The sequence below is a fragment of the Lithobates pipiens genome, unplaced genomic scaffold (assembly GCF_037356315.1).
Source record: "Lithobates pipiens isolate NorthernLeopardFrog02 unplaced genomic scaffold, aLitPip1_a1.2 Scaffold_19, whole genome shotgun sequence".
Classification (NCBI taxonomy): Eukaryota; Metazoa; Chordata; class Amphibia; order Anura; family Ranidae; genus Lithobates; species Lithobates pipiens.
This window is the reverse complement of record NW_027507764.1, coordinates 457,506,605-457,527,281: the sequence shown is the minus strand read 5'-3', so window position 1 is coordinate 457,527,281 and position 20,677 is coordinate 457,506,605. Positions and strand designations below refer to the sequence as shown.

General features: G+C 42.6%; 1 protein-coding gene across 15 annotated transcripts in view; it reads left to right on the top strand.

Annotated features, from left to right (window-relative positions):
* The window catches only part of ASPH (aspartate beta-hydroxylase), a 334,747-nt gene that overhangs the window by 29,242 nt on the left and 284,828 nt on the right, over positions 1-20,677 (top strand). The window contains exon 1 of one of the 15 annotated variants that reach the window (XM_077492764.1): positions 13,391-13,710. The exons of 13 other annotated variants lie outside the window; for them this stretch is intronic. In XM_077492764.1, the coding sequence (XP_077348890.1) occupies positions 13,695-13,710 (16 nt within the window). In that variant the 5' untranslated portion in view covers positions 13,391-13,694. Of the gene's footprint in view, positions 1-13,390; positions 13,711-20,677 lie in introns of those variants that run through there. One more of the 15 variants, XM_077492763.1, reaches the window with a different exon arrangement.

Here is a 20,677-nt window from a genome sequence, read left to right as displayed (position 1 = left end):
CTTCAGTAGTTTCTACTTTGGTTATGCTAGGAAGCCGGCCTCCAGTGTCATAAACTAATGAGCCTGAAAGGCATATGTCTCCTGGGGTGAATCCAGGGGTTGGCACCCCAGGAAATATGTCATAGGTAGAATCCTTGAATTCCTACGGATGGGATTAGAAATTAAGCTGGCCCTGAGTACTTTCAAAGGCAAGGTATCGGCCTTATCAGTGTTTTTTTTCAACGACCTCTTACTACTTACTCTCTGGTTCGTAACTTAATCAGCCAGAAACGTGGATTAAATCCTCCCGTTAGGTCACCCCTGAATCCTTGGGACTTAAGATTAGTCCTGTCGGCTTTACAAAAACAGTCATTTTGAGCCTATTCGGGATTTTTTCCCTTGGTCCTCTTGACGAGGAGCATAATTTTCCTGGTTTCCATATCTTCTGCAAGAAGAGTATCGGGGTTAGCTGCCCTTTCTTATAAAGAGTCATATTGGATTATTCTTAAGGATAAGGTTGGATTGCGGCCTCATCTTAATTTTATTCTGAAGTTAATGTCAGGGTTTTTTTTTTTTTTCTCAATATATTAAAGCGGAAGTCCACTCAAAAAAAATAAATAAATAAAAAAGTTAAAAGCCAGCAGCTACAAATACTGCAGCTGCTGTCCTCTTATAATAAAAAAAAAAAAAAAAAAAAAAAGAGCACTTGCCTGTCCAGGGTGCCTGCAATGTCGGCAGCCGAAGCCGATCAATCGTTCGGCTCTTGGCTGCTGTAGCCACCATCCTCGATGAGGGAATCAGGAAGTGAAGCGTTGCGGCTTCACCTACCGGTTCCTTGCTGCACGTCTTAACTGGTCCCTGCTGTGTTCTGGGACCTGTGTGTTTCCCAGAATACAGGGGTGGTGGGCGTGAAGGAGCGTGACTCACATGGGAGTCTATACCCGGAAGTGGGTGCAGATACCTAATACAGTATCTGCACCCCCTCCCCCCCCCCCCCCCCCCCCCCGGAAAGGTGCCAAATAGGACACTAGAGGGATGGAGGGTTCCGAAAAGCGGAGGTTCTATTTTTTTTGTGAACCTCTGCTTTCAACCGAGATATTATACTGCCTTAATTTTTTTTATTTTTTTCAGAACTTCATTCTCATTCTCTTGATGTGGTAAGAGCGGTCAAGGTGCATTTAAAGGTGACCGGTCTGATGCATAAAAATTGATTTTTTTTTTTTGTGTTGCCTGATGGTCCAAAAAGAGGACAGGCAGCATCGCAATCTCCGATCTCTAGGTGGATTCGTCAAGTGATTATTCAAGCTTTTGGCTTTAAAGAAGAGAATTCCTCCTTTTTTCATTTTAAAGGCACTCCACCAGGGCTGTTAGTGCTTCTAGGGCAATGCATCCCAAGCCTCCATGGCTCAGATCTGCAGGTCCACAACTTGGTCTTCAATCCATATGTTTACTAGATTCTATCAAGTAGATGTAAAAGATCATGAAGATATTGCCTGTGCAGTGTGCTGCAGTATGAGTCCTCTAATCTCTTGGTGCCCTACTATTGTCGTCTCCCTCCCTTCAGTTGGCATTGCTATGGGACATCCCACATAGTAATTACTATGGCTCTGTGTCTCCTGATGTATGAAAAGAAAACAGGATTTTTAAAAATGGCTTACCTGTAAAATCCTTTTCTCTGAAGTACATCAGGGGACACAGAGGTCCCTCTCTTGTTGTTATACACGTGTATTGCTTTGCTAAAAAAACTGAGGTGCTCCCACCAGTGGGAGGGGTATATAGGGAATGTACTTTTTTAATTTGGGGCATGCCAATGTCCATCACCTGAAGGTGGCCTATAACCCACTTAGTAACTATGGCACTGTGTCAGCTGATGTACTTCAAAGAAAAGGATTTTTACAGGTAAGCTGTTTTTAAAAATCCTGTTTTTTGCAGTTTAATACTCCTTAGATGTGGTGACTGTATTCGTTGTTTCACGTTCACGCTTTTTTCCTTCAAGGTTGTGTTTTTTTTTTTTTTTCTTTTTCTTTTTTTTTTTTTTAAACCTGGAAGTTCTATTATCAACTCCCTGTCCTAGGGATAGGGAGTATGTTACAATTACAGACTTCCTTGCCCCCATCTTCTCCATTACAGGAGGAGGTGTTTTGTAGTGCACAGAGATTGTATAGAAATGGTAACTGATAACTTTCTGTACTCTCTGCCTCCTGGACTGTTATCAGCTCACAAGATTTCTGGCTGCATGAATGGCTATTTATTTTTATTTTTTTGCACTTGTCCAACAGATATGATATAATGCAATTCAATTATTTTTGACAAAAAAATAGGGAGCTGATGAGAGAAACGTATTGACCCTTCTGCATGCAGCTTCTCCCCCCAACACGGAGCTTGATCTTGATCCAGTGATGTGCACGAGAGCAGCGGCTTTTTCAGTTCCCTTTCTGCTCGTTGGACAGAGACAGGAGCCGCTGGCTCCTGTTGTCAATCGCGGCCAGTGAGGAGGGGGTGGGGCTGAGATGCTCTGTGTATTAATGGACACCCAGGATTGGCTAGGGAGCAAGTCCTCAAGAGTGTCCCTGTAGCTAGCAGATTGCTGTGGGGGAAGGTGCAGATTGGGGCTGCTCTGTGCAGATCCATTGAACAGGTAAGTATATCATGTTTGGCATTTTAGGGTGTCTTAGAGTCCCTCTTAAACTTTTAGGTGTGTGTTTATACAAACATACATACACAATACATCTGGAAAGTGTTCACAGTGCTTTGCTTTTTCCACGTTCTGTTACAGCCTTTTTCCAAAATGGAACTTCATTATTTTCCACAAAATTCTACAAACAATACCCCATAATAACGTGAAAGAAGCTTGTTTGAAGTCTTTGCAAATTTATAAGGAAAATTTATAAAAAAAACAAACAAAAAACACAAATATTCTAAGCCTTTGCCATGACGCTCAAAATTGAGCTCAGGTGCATCCTGTTTCCATTGATCATCCTTGAGATGTTTCTACAACTTAATTGGCGTCCACCTCTGGTAAAATCGGTTGATTGGACATGGTTTGGAAAGGTACACATCTGTCTAAGGTCCCACAGTTTACAATGCATGTCAGAGCCCGCACCAAGCCCTGAAGTCCAAGGAGTTGTCTGTAGACCTCCGATACAAGATTGTATTGATGTGGGGAAGGGTACAGAACAATTTCTGCAGGTCCCAATGAACACAGAGGCCTCAATCACTTGTAAATGGAAGATGTTTGAAATTACCAGGACCCTTCCTAGAGCGAGCCACTCAGCCAAACTGAGCAATCAGGGGAGAAGGACCTTAGTAAGGTTGGTGATCAATGGTCACTCTGACAGAGCTCCAGCATTTCTCTGTGGGGAGAGGAGAACCTTCCAGAAGGACGACCATCTCTGTAGCACTCTGCCAATCAGGCCTGTATAGTAAAGTGGCCAAACAGAAGCCACTTCTCAGTAAAAGGCATGCCCGCCTGAAGTTTGCCAAGAGGCACCTGAAGGACTTTCAGACCGTGAGAAACAAAATTCTCTGGTCTGATGAAACCAAGAATGGCAAGTGTCCTGTCTGGAGGAAACCAGGCACCGCTCATCACCTGACCTATAGCATCCTTACAGTGAAGCATGGTGGTGGCAGTGTCATTCTGTGGAAATGGGGAAACTAGTCAGGGTTGAGGAAAAGAGGAATGCAGCAATGTACATGGACATCCTTGATGAAAACCTGCTCCAGTTCGCTCTGCACCTCAGACTGAGGAAAAGGTTCATCTTCCAACAGGACAACTACCTTAAGCACACAGCTAAGATAACAAAGGAGTGGCTACGGGACAACTGTGATTTTCCTTGAGTGGCCCACCCAGAGCCCAGACTTGAACCTGATTCGAACATCTCTGGAATTGTGTGCGCACACACACACACACACACACACACACACACACACACACACACACACACACACACACACACACACACACACACACACACACACACACACACACACACACATTAAAACCTTGGATTGCGAGCATAATTTGTTCCTGAAACATATAATCCCTGTCTCCATCCTTGACAAATTTTGCTTGGAATCTAGGAGCCAGCAAAAAATGTTAGGAGCCAGGTTTTTTTTTTTTTTTTTTAAACCACTGACAGCTTTATTTTCAATATAAAAATGAACCAATCTTACACAGACAAATGAATATATATATTATAATAATATTATGCATTTAACGTGTGTAGGCAATGAATATATTCTGATGTGACGTCAAGTGTTAAATCATTAAACACTTGGTGTCACATCAGAATATATTCATTACCTACACAAGTTAAATGCCTATATATGATGTTTGATTCTAGTCGTCTTTCTGTTTTTAAATTTACCACATGCCGACCGGACCATAGCCCGAAACATGGCTACAGCACAGTTGGCTTATTCTGGGTGGACGTCCTCCCCAGAATCTTGCTGTGGGAACATCTGGGTCCTCTGGATCGCGGTAAACGGCAGCTGATAGTGGCCGTTTACCACGTGATCGCTCTGTCAAATGACTGTTCGATCGGTACAGTGAGAGGGGAGAGATGACAGCAGCGCTGTGGGCTGGATGTGTAGTGCCCACAGCGCTTCTCAGTAACAATACTCTGCCAATACTCTGCCACACTGTGCAATGCTCCAATAGTCTGCAATAAATTTTAATGGAAACAGATTTTTTTTTTTTTTACCGAATTTTCTGTCTTTTTTTGATAGCGCAAAAAAAAAAAAACCCAGTGGTGATTAAATACCACCAAAAGAAAGCTCTATTTGTGTGAGAAAAAAAAGGACAAACATTTCATATGGGTATGACTGAGTGATTGTCATTCAAAGTGTGAGAGCACCAAAAGCTGAAAATTGGTCTGGTTAGGAAGGGGGTTTAAGTGGCCAGTGGTTAAGATTGTTTAATTTTTATAGGCAGGGGAAGCTCCATTAGCATTGCTAGATGTCATACCAATGGCCACCACAAGAGGGCACCAGATTCCAGAAGGAAGTCTAGCACTGCAGAAGGCTGCTAATCTGCGGCCTCGATTACCGTGATCGTGCGTCGGGGGGTGGGGGGTCCTCACTGAGACAGGATACCCCAGCTGTGCCGCCCCAGTTGCCAGGTCGCTAATTCTAGTCGCAAATGCGACCTGATATAGAATATATATATATATATATATATATATATATATATATATATATATATATATATATATATATATATATATATAATATATACATATACATTTTAATAAAAAAAATAAAAAGAGCTGCATGATTCTGGCCAAAATGAGAATCACGATTTTATTTTTATTTTTTTTACAATAAAAAGATCCTGATTCTCGCGAAGTAAAATCTTTCACATTATACAAAAAAAGCTAACTTTACTAGTTTTACTTAAAAATAGAGCGACAATTTTGAAAAAAAATGCATTATTTTTTACTTTTTGTTATAATATCCCCCAAAGATATAATATAAAAACATTTTTTCCCTCAGTTTAGGCCGAATATGTATTCTTCTACATATTTTTGGTAAAAAAAATCGCAATAAGCGATTTATTGATTGGTTTGCGCAAAAGTTATAGCGTTTCATGGGGGATAGTTTTATGGCATTTTTCTAAAAAAATTTTTTTTTCCTAGTAATGGTGGGCGATCAGCGATTTTTTTTTTTTTTTTTTTTTTTTTAATATGTATGATACACACACACACACACACACACACACACACACACACACACACACACACACACACACACACACACACACACACACACACACACACACATACATACTGTGACATTATGGCGGACACATCGGACATTTTTGACGCATTTTTGGAACCATTGTCATTTATACAGCAATCACGGCTATATAAATGCAGTGATTCCTGTGTTAATGACAGTGAAGGGGTTAAGTGCTCCTAGGGGTGTGTCACTAACTTTGAGGTGTTGGGCTTTCATTTAGTGAACACTGATCTCTGCTCCAATCACATGGAGCAGAGATCAGGGTCACTAGTTGCTAGGCATAATGGGGAAATGCTGTTTACAACAGCATTTCTCCGTTCAGCCGCCCCGTGAGATGAGCGCGGGTATGCCCGCAGGGATCGAGTCCGTGGGACCTGTGACCGGACTCACGGGAGTCCCGACCGGCACGCGAGTGCGCTTGTGATGGCAGGGCGGCAATAAAGATTGGACGTACCTGTACACCAATATGCCTGCCCGTGCCATTCTGCCGACGTACATCGGCGTGCGCCGGTCGGGAACCGGTTAAAGAAAATTTCTCAAAACGAAATTGCAATTGAAAGAGCACTGCACAAATACAGTGCGACATAAAATATTGCAACAACCACCATTTTATTCTCTAGCGTGTGTAATTAAAAAAAAAAAAAATATATATATATATATATATATATATATATATATATATATATATATATATATATATATATATATATATATATATATAAATTTTATTCAGTGTTCCTATCTTTATGGGAATTGGGTTACAGTACATCATTTTTTATTATGGACATGCCAGTACGGCTCCCTAATGCTCCAGTGTCCTCATACTGGCATGCAAGCTCACAATTGGCCTCATCTCCCCTCCCCTATTCCATATGAGGAGGCGGGGCCATGGCTCCCATCCCAGGTTGTGGGTGTGTCTGTAGGATATAAATAGTGGCAAGTGAAGCTTTTTTTTTTTTTTTTTTTTTTTTTTTTTCTCCAAAACTAGGTTCTAAAGAAAAAGGGTGGTCCTTTGAAACACGTTGGCTAGTTGGTGCCCCCTTACTTTGGTTGGAGGTCGTGGTTCTCTGAGTGAATAGCCACGCATGTGGCCTGATGAGCTTTCATTATTGCGATGTTTGGGAGTAGATATCTGTTTCTATCACTATTCCTTCAATATTGGATATGCACTAGGCTAGGCTGTAGTAATTGCAATTCCTAATGTTCTGTTACACTTGGGGAGAGCAGAGTCACCTGCACAGAGCACCTGTCACATCTGAGCATGCTGATTCATGGAGCTTGGCATCCCACTGGTTCTTCTCTCGGCAGGGGGCGGAAGCCGGGCTCATCCTAGAACAACTTAAGTAGAGCATCTGGTCACCTAGTAAAACGTATCCTGTATTTTCTTCTCAGTTTAACGATCTGCAATATCATGCCAGAATGCACATTTGGGCTGCATTCACACTTCAGCATTTTGACTCGTGGGCAGATTTGCCACGATTCTGCTCGTGATTTCAAAGTGCCGACGTATGAATGACAAATCGCGGGACTTGCATTTGAGATGCCTTTTCATTTGAATGACACTGAAAATCGCAGTGCGACAATCGCGGCAACACACATCGCGTGAGGAATGTTGCTCAAGAAAAGTTTGGCGCTACTTTTGGGTGTCCGTGCTTCACACAATACCTGTTTGCCGTGATTTCAGCGGGATTTATCGTGGCAGACCCGCACCACGATTTTAAGTGTCACTCAAATAAATGGCTTTTTCAAGCAAAATCTGCCTGCGATTCAAAACGCTAAAGTGTGAATGCAGCCCTAAAGCAAATCTCTACTTTTTGTTTAAAAAAATAAATAAAGCAATCTTGATATATAATAGCTACACCCATCATTTTACATAGGGATGCACCGATTTTTAGCACTTTTCAATGTGAAATGTGTAAAAATATTCACTAACAAAGCAAAAGTTTTGATTTGTTTATAGTTTATAAAATAGACGTGGAAAAAAAGCAGGAAAATAATAATGAAATGGAGGAGAATAGGGAGTAAATAAGGGTTATTAGGGGTTAAACAGAGGAACATTTGTTCATCCCTTTCATCTGCAGATGAAGAAACAGAAATCTACAAAAAGAAACTGTTTGTTTTTTATTTCGGTGTTTCAGGGCTGAGCAATGTCGCCCCACGCTGATGTACGTCCCTATTTTGGGGACGGATCTCATTGTTATGGCAGCAGCTAGCTGCCATAACCCCTTTGACTCTGTGTTGGGCCGCGAGATCACTTTTATTGGTGGCGGCACAATCCGGTGCCCGGCGATCGCGTCCTTGTCGTGGCTAGGTATGGAGACGAGTGAGGGGAAGATGGCCCCCATCCGTCTCCATACCATAGCAGGGCGGAAGCGACATCAAAACATCACTTTCACCCATACTTCTTAAAAAAAAAAAAAAAAAAAAAAAAAAAAGAAAAAGTGCCTTCAAGTCCAAATACGAGATCTGGGGTCTTTTTGACCCCAGATCTCATATTTAAGAGGTCCTGTCATGCTTTTTTTTTTTCTATTACAAGGGATGTTTACATTCCTTGTAATAGGAATAAAAGTAAAAACATTTTGTGGAAATCAATATATGCCATTTTTATTATATTTATTTTTTTTGGTCTTCTTTTTTTTTTTTTTTTTTTGATTATAGCAAAAACACAGTAATGACCAATAGGAAGCTGTTTGTGGGAAAACAAAATTACTTAAATTTTTAGCAAAAAAAAACTTGGAACTCCCGAACATTATATAAAGAGAGAGAGAGAGAGAGATTTTATTTTTTGTTGTACATTTAGCTGGTATAACACATACAGACGTGTTCGAACATGCTGTATAGGTAAACAGTAGCACCCAATATTGATTTATTGCTGGTAGTCTGGAGAGCAAGACATGAAGATGTATTTAAATATTCAGGAGGTCAAGGTTCAGTGGTGTGTTTATTCTGTTCCAACTTTGGGCTGTGAAACAGATGCACTGTGTAAATCATTGGCACATGTAAACAGAAAATGTAGCTTTAACGTGCGCAACTGTTCTGTGACCTGCCCATGCACTCTTGGTTGTTAGTCTGCAATTCCAGGTCAGACCCTTCTCCGCAGCTTCCCATAGTGCAACGCTTTGCCCAACAACATACGGTAGGTGGATGGGAGTTAAATAATAATAATAATAATTAAAAAATATTATTATTCACGTTTGTTCTAGAAAATCATCACGTTTGTAATGTGGATCCAAAACCAATTACCAGTCTTTAGATATGGGTGTGTGTTTGTTTGGCCCCCCCACCACTTTGTAAATCTGCAAACCTCCCAGTCCTAGGGTGTCTATACTCACTCCTTCGGTGTATTTATGGAGGGATTCAGGAAGTTATGGTCTTCCCCCAGATACAGTGGTGTGAAAAAGTGTTTGCCCCCTTCCTCATTTCCTGTTCCTTTGCATGTTTGTCACACTTAAGTGTTTCGGAACATCAAACCAATTTAAACAATAGTCAAGGACAACACAAGTAAACACAAAATGCAATTTGTAAATGAAGGTGTTTATTATTAAAGGTGAAAAAAAATCCAAACCATCATGGCCCTGTGTGAAAAAGTGATTGCCCCCCTTGTTAAAACATACTATAACTGTGGTTGTCCACACCTGAGTTCAATTTCTCTAGCCACACCCAGGCCTGATTATTGCCACACCTGTTCACAATCAAGGCATCACTTAAATAGTAGCTGCTTGACACAGTAAGGTCCACCAGAAGATCCTTAAAAGCTACACATCATGCCGAGACCCAAAGAAATTCAGGAACAATTGAGAAAGAAAGTAGTTGAGATCTATCAGTCTGGAAAGGGTTATAAAGCCATTTCCAAAGCTTTGGGAATCCAGCGAACCACAGTGAGAGCCATTATCCACAAATGGCGAAGACATGGAACAGTGGTGAACCTTCCCAGGAGTGGCCGGCCGCCCAAAATTACCCCAAGAGCACAGCGACGACTCATCCAAGAGGTCACAAAAGACCCCACAACAACGTCCAAGGAACTGCAGGCCTCACTTGCCTCAGTTAAGGTCAGCGTTCATGCCTCCACCATCAGGAAAAGACTGGGCAAAAATGGCCTGCATGGCAGAGTTCCAAGGAGAAAACCACTGCTGAGCAAAAAGAACATCAAAGCTCGTCTCAATTTCTCCACAACACATCTTGATGATCCCCAAGACTTTTGGGACAACATTCTGTGGACCGATGAGACAAAAGTGGAACTCTTTGGAAGGTGTGTGTCCAAGTATATCTGGCGTAGAAGGAACACTGCATTTCATAAAAAGAACATTATACCAACAGTAAAATATGGTGGTGGTAGTGTGATGGTCTGGGGCTGTTTTGCTGCTTCAGGACCTGGAAGACTTGCCGTGATAAAAGGAACTATGAATTCTGCTGTCTACCAAGAGATCCTGAAGGAGAATGTCCGACCATCTGTTCGTGTACTCAAGCTGAAACGAACTTGGGTTCTGCAGCAGGACAATGATCCTAAACACACCAGCAAGTCCACCACCGAATGGCTGAAGAAAAACAAAATGAAGACTTTGGAGTGGCCTAGCCAAAGTCCTGAACTGAATCCTATTGAGATGTTGTGGTATGACCTTAAAAAGGCCGTTCATGCTCGAAAACCCTCTAATGTAACTGAATTGGGACAATTCTGCAAAGATGAGTGGGCCAAAATTCCTCCAGGACGCTGTAAAAGCCTCATTGCACGTTATCCCAAACGCTTGGTTGCAGTTGTTGCTGCTAAGGGTGGCCCAACCAGTTATTAGGTTTAGGGGGCAATCACTTTTTCACACAGGGCCATGATGGTTTGGATTTTTTTTCACCTTTTAATAATAAACACCTTCATTTACAAATTGCATTTTGTGTTTACTTGTGTTGTCCTTGACTATTGTTTAAATTGGTTTGATGTTCCGAAACACTTAAGTGTGACAAACATGCAAAGGAACAGGAAATGAGGAAGGGGGCAAACACTTTTTCACACCACTGTATCTACCTCTTCTAGTGGAGCAAAAAAAAAAACTGATGGCTCAGGAGGAGCTGCTGTACTAACAATCCGATGTGCTGTTCTATTGTGTCCTGACAGGGTGGCGGTCCCCCTACCAGAACACTCCGGTCAGCGCTCTTGGCCATTGACTGAGAGCACTGATTGGGAGCCGATTGGCAGACCCTTTTCTGTCATGCCCCAAATTGCAGTACACACTGGCCGAATGTCAGCCGTTTTCTGTTGAAGCGGCCGATGCCGCTGGACATTCAGCCCATGTGTACTACAATTAATGATGGCTGTGCCCACACTCTGAGGGTTCATCGCTTGTTTTAGTCTAGGGGACTTGTTAAGGTAAACTTGTTTACCCGATCCTCTGCACTGCTAGACTGGTCCCTGCAGCATCGTCTTCCCTCCGTTCTAGTGGTCTAAGGTCCTAATGTCACCAAGACCAATGCAGAGTTCATAGCTCTGTATTGGACATGACGCTGAGGGACAGTGCATCAGAGGAGTGGAGGATCAGGAAGGTAAAACCGCTCTTATTCTCCCCTAGACTAAACAAGCAATTGACCGACCATTTACAAGTTGAGAAATAGAAAACGGCCTAGAGCTAAATCTTCTGGCGGGATCAAGGACAGTATTATGTCCACAAACAATGTCACATTTTACTATATTTATTGCTGACCAAATATGTAAAAAGTGGGGGGGGAAGCTTTATACTTCCTTTAAGACAAATTGCTTGGAATTTCCGAAGTTTGGTACGGTGGCATTACAAGTTCATTTGCTTGTTTCCATGTTGCCTGAGTTACTTTGCCAGGTGTTCCTAGACACTGCAGCTCATAGATCCCTTCAAGACGTTTCAAAATGTTAATCTAACAAATATATTTTATGTAAATCAATTTTTATATCAAAGGTTTCATTGTATCAGCACATAAAAGGCACACAGGCATTATTTAATGGGTAAACAGTGCTATGAATCCAACCAGTAAATATTCTTATGAATACTTTTGACACACCTTGATATTAGCAAGTGGGTCCTACTCGCTGGCTATCTACCAGCTTTTGAGGTGGAGTAGTATATCCTTTCTGGAAGGGGTAGGGTGGAAGGTCACAAACGGCTCTGGGTAAGTTAGTGTACAAGGCCAGTGACTGCGCATGCTAATAGAAAACTCAAGGCTGCTCTCCCGAGGGACTGACCATCCAACCCTGGGTAACACTGTCTCTTTGCTAGCCATCTTGCCTTCAGGACTTGGGATTGGCATGGAGCTCTACAGAGATCTAAAAAAGATTAACCAAAATTAACTGGCTACTTATCAACCACCTATAGACCCCCAGATGTTTACTGACCCCTTTTAACCCCCAGCCAATTTATTTGACCCCTTGGGTAAGTCTATCAACTTTTTTTGGCTGTCAATATTGACCACTTTTCCTGCTATAAACTGTCCTCTAAAGTGCTCACAGATACACCTGTAGTCAAGGAACCCATTAAAACAGGGGTGCCCAACCTTTTGAAGAACAAGGGCAACTTAAGAGACTTGGTAACTGGTCGCGGGCCACAATGAGTGGAGTGGGTGGATGGCATGTCCGTGTCCACTCTGCATTTGGAGAGCAGATATGGACGCAGCCCACGATACGCATTGGAGGTAGAACACAAGTTGGTTTACATCTGCCACTACTTAGAGGTGAATGGAGGGCCCAATTGGTTGGACTGACCATGTGAAAGGGGTCCAAGGCTGCTTTCACACTGATGCGATGCGGTTTACCCGCACCACGTGTGTAACGCAATGTACCTTTTGGCTTTCTTGCAGTTTGCAATAGACTTCTATTATATTCTGCAGGTTTGGTGCACTTTCAGAAAGCTCAACAAACTCGCAGGTAATAATAGAAGTCTACGGCTCAGTGCAGGTAACCCCGCAGGTAAATTGCTCTACACCTGTGGATCAGTTTGAAAGCAGCCCAGTAACCACTGCAGAAAAGACATGCCCATATATACACTGTGATTTTAGTAATAAACTGACTTTTAATGACAGTATTCTTTCTATTCTATCCCAAAGCAGGAGGTCATGGGCCACATCAGAGGGCTCCGCGGGCCACATGTTGGGCACCCCTGCTTTAAAAGAACACAGCTGTGGTAGCCATAGACTGTCATGTGACTAACTGGCCTGCTAGTTTTTATTTGTAGCGTCAATACTTTTGTTTGCTTACGTTTTTTATAGTGAGTTTTTTTGTTATTCCCAGTCTGTTTGTCACTGACTATTTTTAACTAGCATGTTAAAAAAACAAAAAATAAAAATTCATATAATCACAATTCATGACATTTTGTATAAACTGTAGCAGGATTTCCGTCCTGTTTTTAGGGTGTATGTTCCCTTTGTATTCTCCATTGAAAGATTGTTTAGACTTGTAGAGGAAAATGCCAACAGAGCTTTTATTTCTGGGCAGATTCTGCAGTTGCTGTTGAAGCGAAGCACTAAAGTAAATGGCTTGATTGGATATATGTGGCCGGAGCCAGCTGTACAGCAGTCTGCTCTAATTCACTCTTCAAATAGTCCTGGATTATATGGTGCAGAGCTGATTGCACACACTTTTCATCATCTGCTATGTGGTACACCGAGAACACTGGCACACTTTGCTTGGAACTGCCAGCATACAGTATTGGGTCATATTATTATTTTTTTTTTTCTTTTGGATGGGAAGGAGTTAAGCATTTGTAGCCTACTTGTTATATAGCGCAGGATTTCCATATGAGTGCCTGCAAGAGTTTGGCTCCAGAAGGCAGGACTCCTATTAATAGACTTCCAGCAGCCTTGCAGGGCAGGTCTTGTTTCGGAATCTAGCTGACTTGACTGCACAGCCATTTCACCCCCGCTGGATGGGGGATGCGGGTTCCATTCTTGGGCTTTACTTTCAGGAGCTGAAGACTTTCCTTGGGTGATCATTTCACAGATCTCTATGGGCACACTGTGCCTGAGGCATGGCTGAAGATACAGGTACTGCATTTCATGTGGAAAGAGAAATGTCTTTTATAGTCTGAGATGATAAAAATTGCAAGTGAAGGCTTTGAGGTTTGCAAGGCAACGGAAATATGAATAAATGCATAAAGTGTAATGTAGCGTTTATGCCTTCAAGGGGCCTTTGCTGCTATTGTCATACGTGCTGTCAAAGTTTTGTGTATATTACAATACATATGAAAAAAATATACAGTGTGTGTGTATATGCACATGTATGTATTATTAGTGATGGTGTTATAATTATTATTATATAATTTTTTCTTTTAAACCAAGATTCACCACAGTGAATGCTTGGTGTCGCATTCACTGCTTCTTAAATATTACCCTTATTACGTAGATGACTTTGGTTTCTATCTACATTGACCCCAGAACAGTCCAAGAGCCATCTAGCTGATTCACCCTCAAAGCTATAGCCGAGGCCTCTTTCTTTTTCTTTTTCTTTTTCTTTTTCTTTTTCTTTTTCTTTTTCTTTTTCTTTTTCTTTTTCTTTTTCTTTTTCTTTTTCTTTTTCTTTTTCTTTTTCTTTTTCTTTTTCTTTTTCTTTTTCTTTTTCTTTTTCTTTTTCTTTTTCTTTTTCTTTTTCTTTTTCTTTTTCTTTTTCTTTTTCTTTTTCTTTTTCTTTTTCTTTTTCTTTTTCTTTTTCTTTTTCTTTTTCTTTTTCTTTTTCTTTTTCTTTTTCTTTTTCTTTTTCTTTTTCTTTTTCTTTTCTCTCCTGGCTAAGAGTGTGCGGCTTTATCAGACTATTGTAGGCACCGTACACTACAAGTGCCAGGAGATGACAGAAATGTGGACTAATATAAATGTACATTTGGGTCTAACAGGAAATATCGTCCTCCAGAAAAAAAAAATTTTCCCCCAAAAAACTTTAGGAACTTTATAGTTATAATTTTTGAGTGCCTTTTTTTTTATTTTTTTTTTTATTTTTTAGGTGCTTTGTGTGTGTTTTTTTATTTTAATTTTTTTTTTAACACCGTACAAAACCTCTCCATAACCTCCTATATAACATTAAGCTGTAATAAAGGTATTTGGCTAAAAATACCAAGGAAAAAAAAAAGCGACCTCATTCGGTATTTTTTTTTCAACTCAAAATAACATTACCTCACTGTGCATCGAAGAGTGATTAGTGTCTCTCGGGAACACATGCGAATGCTCTACAAATCAGAATATAAAGTTGTATGGGGTGTGTTTTTTTATTTTTTATACTCTACGGTTTGCATGGATACATATCTGTACTTGTTTGCACAACATATGGCATGCTACTCTGCTTAGGTGGGAGTGAGTAGAGAAATAAAATTAGAATGATCTCTACTGGTGTCACTTTTGCTGGCAGATTGACTTTGCTTCTATCAAAATAGCATCAGTGAAAGCAGAAAGTTTTATATAAATAGTCGGTGGAATACACTGTACCAAAACAGCTTGTGAATAATTCTAGGGAGTAAGACTTTGATGGAAGTAATTAATCTGCTTGCATAAGAGATTCTGGAACACCTGTGAGGGATTTTTCATTGGTTTTTGGATGGTTTTTAGGACTCGAAGGTTCCAGATTGGATAGGAGAGCCCCGGGGACATATGGAAAAGTAAACTGCACTGATTCCTAGTTGGCCAGTAATGGAATAAATGCATAGTCAAGTTGTAGTGTGATGCCGTGTAGTCAAATGACACTAGGAGGAAACTTGCACTGGGGCATAGCACAGGAAAGTACTATGAGGGAGACTTGCCCTGGGGCATGACGAGGAAGATACAATGGAGAAACTTACTCTGAAGCATGGCACATGAAGGTACTATGGGAGGGAACATGCCCTAGGACAGGACACGGGAATGTCCTGTGGGGGGGGAGGGGGAGCTTGCTTACTGTGTGTACTGTGGGGGGAAACATGCTCCAGGGCATGACACGGGAAGGTATTGTGGGAGGGAACGTGCTCCATGGGAAGGTACTGTGGGAGGGAACATGCCCTAGGACAGGATACGGCAAGGTACTATGGGGGAAACTTGCTCTAGGTCAGGACACGGGAAGGTACTATGGGGGAAACTTGCTCTAGGGCAGGACACGGGAAGGTACTATGGGGGGAACCTTGCTCTAGGGCAGGACACGGGAAGGTACTATGGGGGAACCTTGCTCTAGGGCAGGACACGGGAAGGTACTATGGGGGGAACCTTGCTCTAGGGCAGGACACGGGAAGGTACTATGGGGGGAACCTTGCTCTAGGGCAGGACACGGGAAGGTACTATGGGGGAACCTTGCTCTAGGGCAGGACACGGGAAGGTACTATGGGGGAAATTTTTGGAGCATGACACAGACAGGTGCTACGCTGTCAGTCAACTTTTTGAGTGGAAGATTCATGTCAGTGGTGGGTTCCACTTTTAGCAGACTTTGAGCAGTGACAACACTTCAAGTGGCATAATTGCAGCCAGTGTGCTGTGGAGCTGCCACTGCAATGTACAATGTAAACAGGATTTATTACTTAAATGCGTCAATCGATGGCTGCAGTGTAAAAGGTGATGCATTTATTAGGGGGTAAAGATGGCTACGGATGCAGAAATGGAATTTGCCTTGATGGAACACTTTACTTTTTTGCGTGTCAATGCCAGTGACAAGGGATTATTAAATACTCCTTTTTGTTTCTGAAATTTAGTCTCTTTGGATAATTTTATCAGCTCCTGGCATGTTGTATTTTGGTGTCCTTGAGATGCGGGAAAGGATACAATGCTGTTGGCTACAGTTGTTGGTGATGAAAAGACTGCATTGTTTGCAGGATACACATTGTCTTCATTCTTTTCGAGGAGAGCACAGTTGTGGGTTTTTGTCTCTCTGGGAGCTGTCATCTTAGAAATAGGAGTAATAATGCCGTCACAAGTGTGCGTGTGTGTGTTTGTTGTTTTGTTCCTCCAAAAAAAAAAAAAGTTATAAACATGCATATGTACTAATTAAATTTTAAGATCATAGCGTGTAGGGAACAAAACCTTTTTAAAATGTCTTAACTTGCTCTAGGTAAAAGGGACCGCTATAGGTTTGTATGAAAGTGTATGGATAGATCTATAGCACAAATCTTCTTTGTGTGTTGGCTTTGAATATTTTAAAGACCAAAAATGGCCAGCAAACCTAAGGTTAAAGACCTCCCAAACTTTACTGACATTTTTGGTTCTAATGACCACATTGTTTATGGCCAAAACTCTTTTGGCTATATTTCTCCTGTGGGCTTCATGAGTGCACCCCTGTGACCCAGATTTAGCGCACTGTCGGCTGACATCTGAGTCGTTTCAGGCTCTGAAGGGATCCCAACTATGTCAGGATCTGCCCAGATGTCTGATCACCAGCTGTCTCAGCCCAGAACCCGAGCCAGCCACATCTACCACTTCCGCAGTCCAGCGATTCAGTTGATGCTGGAGGGGCAGAGCACAGAGCGGTGACTGGCAGGCACTGTTCTGTCCTCAGAGCGGACCCAAGAACTGAGCGATCAGTGAACTTTGATTGCTCAATTCTTGGTGTAGAGCTGGGGGGAGGCTGCTGCACCAATCTAGGTAAGCATGTGTGTTTTTTGTTGGATCCCACACTTCACTTCTCTTTTCTTCTCTTTTAAACAGAATAAATTTGGCTTAAATGTTTTTTCTTATGTTTTTAGATCTGTATCATTACAGCCAAGAGCTCCATAAAGATTTGAGGACTTTAACTTTTTGTTATGCTGGTCCTTTTTGCTGTTTTGGTTTTTCATGGTATCGTTGTTGGCCTTGCACCAAGGCCATATAGGTGCAGGATGGAATTTTTTGTTCAGGGTTTTATTGACTGATTGTTTTCGGTAATTATTGTCACAGAAAGTGAAATCCAAAATATTGTGCTAGGTGAGGGGAAATCTGTTTTGGAAAAAACAGTTTAAATTTTTTTTTTCTTTTTTCTGTTGTGTCTTTGGGAAATCTCCCTAACGTGATCGAAACCTCAAAAAACGTAAATTCGTTTAGTGTGAATTGTTTGGATTAGAATTTCCTGGTCAGTATTCTTTGAGACTAGCTAGGTTTAGGGATGTCTGCCCAGTGCATATAGAGTATGTGTGCACATTAGCAAATTGATCGACTTCCATAGGTTGGCGTATAAATTGCCATCATCCCGCTAAACATTGAAGACTAACCTCAAAAATGGGATTTTAAAGGCAATTATGAAAAAAGAAAAAGTATAATAAAATATATATTTTATATTTTTCTTTAATTTTTAATATAAAAAAGTAGAATTTATTGATACAGTGGACTTTCACTACTTGCCTTCTAGGCTACCCGCTTGGATTGGATGGTTTATACCTGTAGTAGGAGTCTACCACCTTTTTGTCTATAATTATGTAATGCTTTCCATGCATGTACATATGTTTTTCTTGTGGCTTGTTTCCATAAGAATTTAGTTTTTTGACTCGTATTTTGCATCAATAAATCCTACTTTTTATTTTATTTTTTTCCCCATAATTGCCTTTTAACCACTTGCTTACTGGGCACTTAAACCCCCCTCAGTCCCAGACCAATTTTCAGCTTTCAGCGCTGATGCACTTTGAATGACAATTGCGCGGTCATGCAACACTGTACCCAAATGAAATTTTTATCATTTTTTTCCCACAAATAGAGCTTTCTTTTGGTGGTATTTAGTTACAGCTCGGAGTTTTATTTTTTGCTAAACAAACAAAAAAAGATGCAAAAAAATAAAAATAAAAAATCATGTTTTAATAGTTTGTTATACAATTTTGCAAACGGGTCATTTTTCTCCTTCATTGAAGTGCGCTGATTAGGCGGCACTGATGGGCTGCATTGGTGGGCACTGATGGGCTGCATTGGTGGGCACTGATGGGCTGCATTGGTGGGCACTGATGGGCTGCATTGGTGGGCACTGATGGGCTGCATTGGTGGGCACTGATGGGCTGCATTGGTGGGCACTGATGGGCTGCATTGGTGGGCACTGATGGGCTGCATTGGTGGGCACTGATGGGCTGCATTGGTGGGCACTGATGGGCTGCATTGGTGGGCACTGATGGGCTGCATTGGTGGGCACTGATGGGCTGCATTGGTGGGCACTGATGGGCTGCATTGGTGGGCACTGATGGGCTGCATTGGTGGGCACTGATGGGCTGCATTGGTGGGCACTGATGGGCTGCATTGGTGGGCACTGATGGGCTGCATTGGTGGGCACTGATGGGCTGCATTGGTGGGCACTGATGGGCTGCATTGGTGGGCACTGATGGGCTGCATTGGTGGGCACTGATGGGCTGCATTGGTGGGCACTGATGGGCTGCATTGGTGGGCACTGATGGGCTGCATTGGTGGGCACTGATGGGCTGCATTGGTGGGCACTGATGGGCTGCATTGGTGGGCACTGATGGGCTGCATTGGTGGGCACTGATAGGCATAGTTAAGGCGGCACTAATAGGCACAGATAAGGCGGCACTGATGGGCAAAGATGGGCACAGATAAGATGGCATGGATGGGCGGCACGGATAAGTGGCACGGATGGGCACTGATAGGTACCACTGATAGATGGGACTGATGGGCACTGATAGGTGGCTCTGATAGGTGGCACTGCTGGGCACTGATGGGCGGCACTGCTGGGCACTGATGGGCGGCACTGGGGTGCAGCACCTTTGCGGCAGATTGTGGGCACTGTGGGTGGCACTGTTGGTGGCACTGCTGGATGGCACTGCTGGATGGCACTGTGGGTGGCGCTGGGGGCACTATGGGCACTGCTGGGTGGCACTGATGGGGGGCACTTACTTTCATTCAGGATGGCACTGCGGTGGGCAGGTGGGCACTGGCAGGGGGCAGGTGGTCAGCTGTATTGCTGGCCGTGATCGGGACTGATGTCCCGATCACGGCCGCCGGTGATCGGCTTTTTTTTTCTCTCCTCGCGCTGTCAGCGCGAGGAGGAATAATAGCCGATTACCGGCTCCGTTCTGTCACATGATCAGCTGTCATTGGCTGACAGCTGATCACGTGATAAGGGGTCGGGATCGACCCCTTACACGGATCGGTGATCAGGCGAGTCTCATGGACTCGCCGATCACAGAGCGCGCCGCGCGCGCCCCTCAGGGGGCGCGCAGGCCGCTCGTAACCAGGACGACGTCAATAGACGTAGTCCTGGAAATGTAGGTCCGCGCTAATGCCGTCATTTGGCAATAGCGCGGATCTCAAGTGGTTAAAATCCAATTTTTGAGGATTGTTGGGCTCGGTTCACACAGGGGCGACTTGTCCAGGCGACTTCACCGCCTGACAAGTCGCGCTCCGTTCTGTACTATGGAACCGTTCTAATAGGAGCGACTCAAGTCGCTCCGACTTGGAAAAAAAAGGTTCCTGTACTACTTTTGGGGCGACTTGCATTGACTTCTATACAGAAGTCATTTTGCAAGTCGCCGCTGAAGTCGTTTGCACGTTGCGTCTGTGAGTCGCGCTGCAAGTTGTGCCGCCCCTGTGTGAACCGAGCCTTACTCTTCGGTATGTGTGCACATTTGGACAAAAACATCATACAATTGGAACTGATTTGATAGAAGGGGCTTTTTTTTTATTATGAAGAACACCGTAATTGTGTTTAGACTTCATGAACAAGGGGAAGTCAACTGTGAACTCCGGAAAGGCAATGTTGCTAGAGGCCTCCAGAAATATAGTCCAGTGATTGATGCAGCCTAATAGCATTTACTTTTTATTTTTTTATGTTTTTGTGGACTAACCCAAGGATAACTAAAAACAAACTAGTTCCTTTTAAAATATCCAAGGGTGCCAAGCAACTTTACAAATATAATACCTCTGCCTTTTCCCTTACATTACCTGTGATTTACGTTAAGCTTGCACTCTGTGCAGCCAAGGCTTGAGAACAAGATTGGTTTCTTCTCCACATATCTTGGCGGCCACCGTTGCTTTCTCATTGATGTTGACATGTTAGATCTAGAAGTGCACCGATATTTCGGCCGCCAAACAGTTTTTGGTA